Source organism: Genypterus blacodes, unplaced genomic scaffold (genome assembly GCF_046128005.1).
Source record: "Genypterus blacodes isolate CSIRO-AG114 ecotype Tasmania unplaced genomic scaffold, CSIRO-AGI_Gbla_v1 ptg000428l_1, whole genome shotgun sequence".
Classification (NCBI taxonomy): Eukaryota; Metazoa; Chordata; class Actinopteri; order Ophidiiformes; family Ophidiidae; genus Genypterus; species Genypterus blacodes.
In genome coordinates, this window is record NW_027467199.1 from 1 (window position 1) to 9,682 (window position 9,682).

At 46.2% G+C, this 9,682-nt stretch overlaps 1 protein-coding gene across 1 annotated transcript; it reads left to right on the top strand.

The window, feature by feature from the left end:
- Positions 1–5,285: 5,285 nt before the first annotated feature.
- foxb2 (forkhead box B2) lies at positions 5,286–6,245 on the top strand. Its single transcript, XM_076138998.1, has one exon. It carries the CDS (start codon positions 5,286–5,288, stop codon positions 6,243–6,245), a length of 960 nt encoding a protein of 319 aa, XP_075995113.1.
- The last annotated feature ends 3,437 nt before the right edge of the window (positions 6,246–9,682 follow it).

Here is a 9,682-nt window from a genome sequence, read left to right on the forward strand (position 1 = left end):
TCTCTCTCTCTCTCCTCTCTCTCTCTCTCCCTCTCTCTCTCCCTCTCTCTCTCTCCCTCTCTCTCTCTCTCTCCCTCCCTCTCTCTCTCTCTCATTGCCCATTTTAAATTAAAGCGCACCCTATTTTCCCATTTAATGCCTGTTTGCTGCAATATAAGCGGTCAAATCAAAGGCAAATACATCAGTGTTTGTGTGTGTGTGTGTGTGTCTGTGTGTGTTCAGTGGGTTGTGACAGCAGCCACTTTAATTAATCTGAAAGATGGTCAAATGTCTCCCTCCCTCCCTCCCTCCCTCCCTTTATTCTCTCTCTCTCTCTGTCAGGTGTTGTGTCTAATGAGAGCTCTGATGTTGTCAGGAAATCAGCCTCAGCCTCATCCTCAGCCTCAGCCTCATCCTCAGCCTCAGCCTCATCCTCAGCCTCAGCCTCAGCCTCATCCTCAGCCTCAGCCTCATCCTCAGCCTCAGCCTCAGCCTCATCCTCAGCCTCAGCCTCATCCTCAGCCTCAGCCTCAGCCTCAGCCTCAGCCTCAGCCTCAGCCTCATCCTCAGCCTCAGCCTCATCCTCATCCTCAGCCTCAGCCTCATCCTCATCCTCAGCCTCAGCCTCATCCTCAGCCTCAGCCTCAGCTACCAAAACAAAGCACAACACCATTTGTATTAAACTCTGTGGTTGAGAATGTGAGCCTGAGTGTGTGAGTGTGTGTGTGTGTGTTTACTGCTGACCTCTACAGGACACACACAGTGTTTGAGCCGAGGACCTGCTGGCTCTGAAGCCCCCAGGATGAGTGGATAAGGGGGCACAGAGAGGTTTAGGTTGAGCCACATTGTGTCTCCTTACCCTGAAACTGAGAGTCTGAGGTCCATATAAGGACGTGTGCTCACAAGATCAGAGGAGGGATAGATAGGGAGATTCATTTCATTCTAAGATGTTACAGTGCAAACACATCTGTGTGTGTGTGTGTGTGTGTGTGTGTGTGTGACTGAGGCCTCTCTGCTCTCCAGTGCAGCCACACAGCAGTGACATGTTGGCCTTAATGAAGGCTGCAGCACTGAGAGGAGCCTGAAGTCTGCCTGGGCCATAAAAGAGTCAAGCCAGACACAATCAATACGACTTCCTTCCCCAGGCTTCAAAATAAAAACCTCATTGATCTTTTATGGACTTTTTTTTTTAGCAACGCAGAGAGAATAAAGAAAGTAAACAGGAAGTGAGTGTTTAACTGCTGTGTGATTTATAATATAGATACATACTGTAGAAGAAAGGAATAAACCAACACTTCAGTCCTTTATTTACTGTTTGAACCTCTGAAGATTCAGAGTTTCTACATTTATCAGGTTGCTTTGTGTCTGTGTGTGCTTTGATTCTGTCTTTAATATTCATCAGTCAATATAAATGGAATTGTTTACTTTATCACAGGGAGACATTTCTATCTCTACTTCTTCTACTTCTATTTATTTTATGTTTCCCTCCCTCTATAAGTGAGTGGCACCAAAATATGTTTTAGCTGGAAAACAACATTGATCAGCTGTCAAATGTAGCTGCTAGAAATATGACACATCTCTAGTTTAAGAAACAAAATCAATCACTAAGACAGAGAATCAAAGTTAATCATGTTTGTGTTTGAGCCTATAAGCTCATCAGCTCCTCCTGATGAGTGACAGCTGCGTATAGAGGAGGTGACAGTAAGGAAAGCACCAAGAGAAGTAAAGGAAGGTGTGGAAGGAAACTCAAAGCAGGCTGTGTGGCTGCAGACATGGAGACTTCAGCTGACAAACCATACAAAGATCAGCCTGGATTACAAAACAAGAGCTGTTTGGTATGAATATGAACAGAAATGATGGTTACAGACTCTCTGATCATTCCAGGTCAGGGGTCAGATATGAAGATCAATAGGTCAAATGAACATGAACACGACATCAAACGTTCAAAATGTTAAAGTATAAAAACCCTGAAGCCTTAAAGCTGTGGAGCTTCTGATGGCAGCATTCCTTCACACAACAACTTCCACTGAAAACCTCTCTGTGCTAATGCATCGCTTATCATGTATGAGTGTTTTAATGTATAGATGCAGAGAATGTTGATAAATGTTTGCCATTCTTCCCTCTGAAGCGTTTTGTTAGTCAGACTAACTGTGAGGAAGCTTATGTCTTCATCTGTATTCATACCTGACTGACTGAGTGAAGGATCACTTTAAGAGGCAACAGGCAAGCAGCTTTGAACCATCCTCATCCTCATCATCCTCATCCTCATCATGGCTCTTTTATGGGAGGGTTTTGCCTCTAAATTATTCCCCATTAGGCTCTGAGCTGCACCAGCGTCCCAAACTGGCTCACATTTGCATGGAACACAATAGAGCCTGCTAATTGATTTTAATGGCTCTCTCCGCGACGATGCGCCCCTTATGACTTCCAGAGAGGGTCTTTAAGATTATTATTATTAGTATAATTGCCATTACCCCCACACTTTCCGAATGGGAGGCAGAGGAAAAATATCTTTGCCCTTAAGCTGAACAAATAATTATTGGAGTCAGGAAACAAACAGACGACCGTCACTCACGCACACACACGCACAGATACACACACACACACACACACACACCTTAGAGTAGACCCCCTCCTGGCGACCCTCATTCCCTCCGCCGCCCTCTCCGTGCAGCGTGCCGCTTGTAATTTATGCAAAATTAATTGATACATCTCTTATAATTGATGTGCTGTAAACTTAATGAGTAATTTATGTAATTAGTCAATTAAGGATAATTCCAGCATATGTTCAGCATGCCAGAAGGTGCGCTTTACTACTCGTTATTTGTCCAGGAGTTGTGCGCAGGCGAAGGCTGCCTTAGACTACCTAATTAATTTTGTTATGCAGATCAGCCAGGGTGTCTATTTAACGGCCCCCTTTGTGAAAACAGATTTAATATTGATCTTTCCCGGGCGTTTAAAGAGGATGCTTGTACCCTCGTTGGCCTCTGAGGGCCTCGGAGTTTCAAAACTCATTTTTCAGGCGCGGGGGAAACAATTACACACAGAGAGGAAAGAAAACAAGCGGAGGAGCCGTGATCTTTATTCAGTTTATTTAAATCTTCCAGCCTTGGCAAAGGGAAGTGGCACTAAAAAGTGATTTTCCTCTTAATTACACGCAGCGTCTTTAAAATACGCTCCCCGTCGACCTCTGACCCCACGTGCGGGCTTGAAGGACTGAGACATAACAGGAGACACACACCGGCTAATTAATTGACACAGTTTTGAATATTCATAGCTAATCCAGCCAGCTCGCCCTTAATTACATTGTTGGACTTCTCTCCTAGGAGGCTAAATCACCCAAGGCTTAATTATTGTAATGTATTCTGGGGCCCACCGGGGCACCGGGGGGGCCGGGAGCCGTCAAGGACCCCGCCATGACACCTGGACAGAGAGAGAGAGAGAGAGAGAGAGAGAGAGAGAGAGAGAGAGAGAGAGAGAGAGAGAGAGAGAGAGCAGAGACGCCGCAGCTTCTGTTGTTCCACGCTGCAACCGATTCAGAGCAGGGAGGAAGTTTGTTTACATCCTTGTAGGATTCACCGGAGAGTGTTTGAACAGACAGACAGCCGCCGGACTCCCTCTCCGCAATTAATCAACCTCACACCAGTGTGTGTGTGTGTGTATTTGTGTGAGTGTATGTGTGTGTGTGCGCCTGTGTGTGTGTGTTTGGGGGCTGCTTGTGAGAGCTGCGTGCCTGTGTGTGTGTGTGTGTGTGTGTGTGTGTGTGTGTGTGCTGCGTGCCTGTGTGTGTGTGTGTGTGTGTGTGTGTGTGTGTGTGTGCTGCGTGCCTGTGTGTGTGTGTGTGTGTGTGCTGCGTGCCTCTGTGTGTGTGTGTGTGTGTGTGTGCTGCGTGCCTGTGTGTGTGTGTGTGTGTGTGTGTGTGCTGCGTGCCTGTGTGTTTGTGTGTGTGTGTGTGTGCTGCGTGCCTGTGTGTTTGTGTGTGTGTGTGTGCATGTGTGAGAGCTCTCTGTGTGTGTGTGTGTGTGTGTGTGCTGCGTGCCCGCTCTATGTGAGAACAGCAGAGTAACACACTGATGATTGTGCGCAAAGGAAGACATGATTTATTATTTGCAAAGTCTGAAAGTGCGGTCGAGCAAATTTACCAAAGCGTCCGTATTTAAATCCTTTATTCTAATGTTTCAGATCCTTTATAGAGACTCAGATCCAAACCTGAGGCGTGTTAGAGGTGATCAGTCAACATGGTCTCAGGTGTGTCAGGTTTACAGCAGCAGTCACTTTGTGTTCTTCTTCTGTAGATGAGAACACTTCTGACTCTTCATTCATGTTCTTTGCTGTTTTCTAAGCAGATCCTCTCTGTGTGTCACAGATCTAGAGTCTAGATCTGTACCACGTCTCCTCACCCTGCATCCCTCTGTGCTCCATCCTCAGAGGTCACACAGGGTCAGAGGAGAAGATTGGGCCTCAAAGCAATGCACTCACTTTATTATAGACATTTAAGCAATGTGCCTTTAACCACACACACACACACACACACACACACACACACACACACACACACACACACACAGATCCAAACACTCTCTCTTTTCTGTGGGTCTCCGATCCGAACATAAGCTTGCTTAACACATCTGATCATATTCAAAAACCTCTCTCTCTCTCTCTCTCTCTCTCTCTCTCTCTCTCTCTCTCTCTCTCACTCTCTCTCTCTCTCTCTCTAGCCACCCCTCCAAACACACACGCCTCGGTGCAGCCCTCTCTCTCTCTCCCCTGACGTGTCCCCTAAGTGTCTGGATAATAGATAATAGAGCAAACGACCTGAGGGGTCTTACAAAACGGCGCTCGACGAGTGGCAGAAGCGCACAAGAGGAGAGGAGAGGAGCTGTACACTCTCACACACACACACTCACACACTCACACACACCAGCCGGCGTGGAAGCGAGAGGATACTTCACTTTTACGCACAGCGCCAGCTGCACTAATTGGTGAAGAGAAAGAGAAAAGACTTTGCAAAGAAAGTTTCCTGATGCAGGAAGTAGAGTCGGGTCTTACCTGAGCAGCGGCCTGCAGGCTGCAGCGGCACTCTGGACCGGAACCAGGGACATACAGACTACTGCGCATCTGAATGGCTCAAAAGTTTGGAACAGATCCGTCAGATGCTGACAAGTCGGACCGGAAGACCATCAAGGCTAATCAAGACTAACATGACGGCTGTCAGGTTTGCCTCAAAGATCTAAAGTCAATCATCTCAAAGCTTGTTTCTTATTTGACTCTCAAAGCTCCAAAGCTCCAGACATCAGCGCGCAGCCATGCCTCGTCCCGGGAAGAACTCCTACAGCGACCAGAAGCCCCCCTACTCCTACATCTCCCTGACAGCCATGGCGATCCAGAACTCCAGTGAGAAGATGTTGCCTCTGAGTGACATCTATAAGTTCATCATGGACCGGTTTCCCTACTACCGGGAGAACACGCAGCGGTGGCAGAACTCCCTCCGCCACAACCTCTCCTTCAACGACTGCTTCATTAAGATCCCCCGGCGGCCCGACCAGCCGGGGAAGGGCAGCTTCTGGGCTCTACACCCGGACTGCGGAGACATGTTTGAGAACGGCAGCTTCCTGAGGAGGCGGAAGCGTTTTAAGGTGCTGCGCGCCGAGCACATGGCCTGCAAGAGCTCCCCGATGATGCACTACTTCCACCATCACCACCACCACCCGGGGAGCAAGCTGGCCACCGCGTCCGGCCACCACGAGCACCCGGCCGGGCCCCCCAACACGGTGGGCCGGCTGCCTCACTTCCAGGGCTACGGGGGCATCGCCTGCTCCCAGCCCGGCGGCTTCAAACACCCGTTCGCCATCGAGAACATCATCGGTCGGGACTACAAAGGCGTGATGGCCAGCGGGCTCCCCCTCACCTCGGTCATGCATCACCTGGGTTACCCGGTGCCCCCGCAGCTCAGCAGCATGGTCAACTCCATGTGGCCGCACGTCGGGATGCTGTCAGAGTCCATGGGCGGCGTGCCGGTGCCCACGTCCTCCGAGTACGCGCCGTTCGGCGTGTCCGCAAAGGGCCTTTACCACAGCGCCAACGGGCAAACTCTCCCCGCGGTGCCGGTGCCCATCAAGCCCACCCCGTCCCTGGGCCCCATGCCCGGGCTGACGGGGCTGCAGCCCGGCCCGGCCCAGCTCTGCGCCCCGGTCTCGGTGATGGAGAAGGGGGACCTTCTGGAGGGGAAAGGCGTCCCTCTGCACCCGGCGCTGCTGCTGTCCTAAGCGGCTGAAGCGGGACACACAGTGACGCCGCAGAGAGTTGAGTGTTCTGTCCTCCATGTTCCACTTTAGAGCCCATGTTGTTTCTTTGCACAGTCCGCCCGGGCTTTGACCACATGTCTGTCATGTGGAGCTGAGAGATACAATCAGACGAGCAGATGCGCGCTGAACCCAAAGAGAGTTTCGTCTTAGAACATTTACACCTAAAATCATTTCCACATGCAAATCAACTCTTCTGCTTCTAGATTTCAGCTTTTTTGTTTTAAATGCTCTTATTATATTTGAATTCTCGGCCTGGTGGTTAAATAGAAACCCGGGCCGTCCTGGTTTTGGATTCGGCCTGTTGCACTTCTGTTTCTGTTGCTTCTAAATGTTATGCTTGTATTATAACTATTTATCTCCAAATATTTATAAAGAACCTCCAAAATAAATCCTGCTTGGTGTCTTAATATATAAATGCTTTAATTACACACGGATCTCTCTCTCTACTACACATTTAAATTATAATAATATTAATAATTAATAATAATAGCAGTAATAATAATAATAATCCCTCGCGGAGCCTCAGTCTCACTCTGATGTTGTTCAGCTTCATTAAATCACATCACACTGATTTATAACGTGCATTGTAAAATTCGCGAGTTTGGTTTGGATTGTTTAAGTCATTATTATTATTATTATTATTATTATTAGTATTATTAATATTATTATCCTTATAATTCTGATCCCGCGCGCTCAGCGGCGGATCGTCGGTGACCACCAGTTGCTTTGCGCTCTGACGCCTCAGTGACCAAACTTCAGCCTTTAATGAGCTCACACATTAGAATTAGAACAGTGTGTGGGTGTGTGTGTGTGTGTGTGTGTGTGTGTGTGTCACGGTAAATAGCTCACACACATGAAGTTTCACTATTTTCTGTCAGTTTATGGATTAAATTATTGTTTATTATTTACAGTTACATTTACATTACATAGTCACATTAGTTACATAAGCAGGATGACGCAATGTTGTTTTTTCACGGTAATTATTTTTTTAAAGCCTCTATAATCAAAGTGTTTATGTTCACTTATAACGGCAGGTCTGATAATTCAAGAGATAAATATGAAATAGAATAGAATTGAACAATCGTATTTAAAACAACACTTTGACACGTTTAACTTCATTCAGAAAAAACAAATGGGTGATCACAAACGCACACACACACACACACACACACACACACCGCAGTCTGTCTCCATGCGTTTGAGAAGTGTGTGTGTGATCTTCCTAAGATGGATCTGATCAGCCAACGCTCTGGGTCTCTCTCTCTCTCACACACACACACACACACACACACACACACACACACACACACACACACACACACACACACACACTTCAAACGCGTGCAGGGTCGCCATATCAAGTTTAGCTCCTTTGTTTGGTGCGTTCAGGCTCCAGCTTTGAAGCTCGTCCTGTGCCGGGTTCAGCCCACTGACAGTGACTTATATTCAGCCTCAGCCTCAGCCTCAGCAGCCTGTTTAGCATCATAAAGGCTCCGCTCACACCAGCCTGTGAACAAACACTCAGTACAGATCAACACGTCACTCAGAACCACAAAGATCACGTTCATGTTGATTATCTTTATTTTCATTTTCCTCATTGTCAACATTTTGACTTTACATCTGTTTGGTCTTCATCTTTGATCTCCTCCTCTTTCCTCTCTCTGGGTACATTTACTCTCTCTCTCTCTCTCTCTTCCCACACACACACACACACACACACACACTTTCTCTCTCTCTCTCTCTCTCTCTCTCTCTCTCTCTCTCTCTCTCTCTCTCTCTCTCTCTATGGGGTGTCTGTAATTCCTAGTTAAACGAAACTGTGATTTCTATGGCAGGACAAAATGCGTGTGTGTGTACGTGTGCGTGTGCGTGTGTGTCAAAGCTTGTAGGAGTGTGCCTGTAGGAGTGTGTGTGTGTGTGTGTGTGTGTGTGTGTGCCTTAATTCCCTGATCAGCAGGCCTCTATGTCTTTAATAGCCCTCACTGCATTAGTGTATAATTAAATGCCACTAATTAAGACACAATAAGAGGAGTAATAATGCAGCCATTATTACCCTCTGTGATCCTCTGTCTCCACAACACTGGAGTCAGATGCTCCTGGAATCATAATATCACATGAGGTCCTAATGTGACCGTGTGTGTCTGTGTGTGTGTGTGTGTGTGTGCAGAGAGAGTTTAAACTAAAGGCCACATGTCAGTCTGACTCTGACAGCACAGTGTGTGTGTGTGTGTGTGTGTGTGTGTGTGTGTGTGTGTGTGTGTGTGTGCGTGTGTCATAATGAAGTGATTTCACACACTTCTCTCCACAGTATTTGGTTTCTCCACACATGCGATCCTTCACATCCAAGTCTGAATTATCTTGACTCTCTGTTCCATTTTCATTTCCATATTTAACAGACTTGAGTCGGACGGACAAACGTCATATAGAAATATTTTCCTCAAATAGAAAACTTCAACTTCATATCAATTTTTACGTATTATAAGACATTTAAAACAGTTTAGACCCAATGGGACTTTGTTTCCTCTGATATTGACTCAATCGTCCGTCTCATCACATAAATGTCATAAACAAGGATTTTGAATAATTATAACGCTTTCTTACGAGTCCAGATTTCTTCAGACTCTTTGTGAAACATGAAGAACCTGTTGCTGTCACATGTGAAGCCAAGGTTCAGGTTCATATCTGTGACTTCTCTTCCATTAACCCTTGACAGATCTAACAGGTGCGTTGACATTAATGTGCTGATATCTCAGAGCAGAGATGAGATGAGAGCTGAACCAGCGTCAGCACTGAGAACATGAAGACCAGACAACGCTCCTCAGGAAAAAAGCTGTTCACAATTTGAAATATGAGTTTGAAATAAATGAGTAATGTGATTTATGAATGAATAAAACATTTGGGTCAGAGGTGTTTCAGCGTCAGCCTGCAGAAAGGAAACGTTTCCTCCCTGAATAGGCGATGATACATTAGTGGTAATTATCCAGACTTCATAGGGGCCAAGGTGGCAAACTCTACATGCGTTTGGCTTAATGACCAACCAGAGCGCTTCATCATAATGAGCAGCTTAATTCATTAATGTGAGCCCACACACACACACACACACACACACACACACACACACACACACAGAAAGAGAGAACATGTCAGATAAAATATTATTCTTTGTACTGGACAAGTAAGAGGAAATAATAAAACAACTTTCATGACAAATTTAATCTAGAATTATAACAAGAGTTCTGCCGTTTGAACAATGACTAAGACGTAAGAACAGCATTACAGCTACGTTATGAAAAGGTAGTGAGTCTAATGAATGAAAACAGAAAAGAAGAACGGCAGAAAGGAAGAAGGAAAAAAGAAAGAAAGAAAGAAAGAAAGAAAGAAAGAAAGAAAGAAAGAAA

Coding starts and splice junctions, on each gene's coding strand:
- foxb2 (XM_076138998.1), top strand. CDS start 5,286: ATGCCTCGTCCCGGGAAGAACTCCTACAGCGACCAGAAGCCCCCCTAC.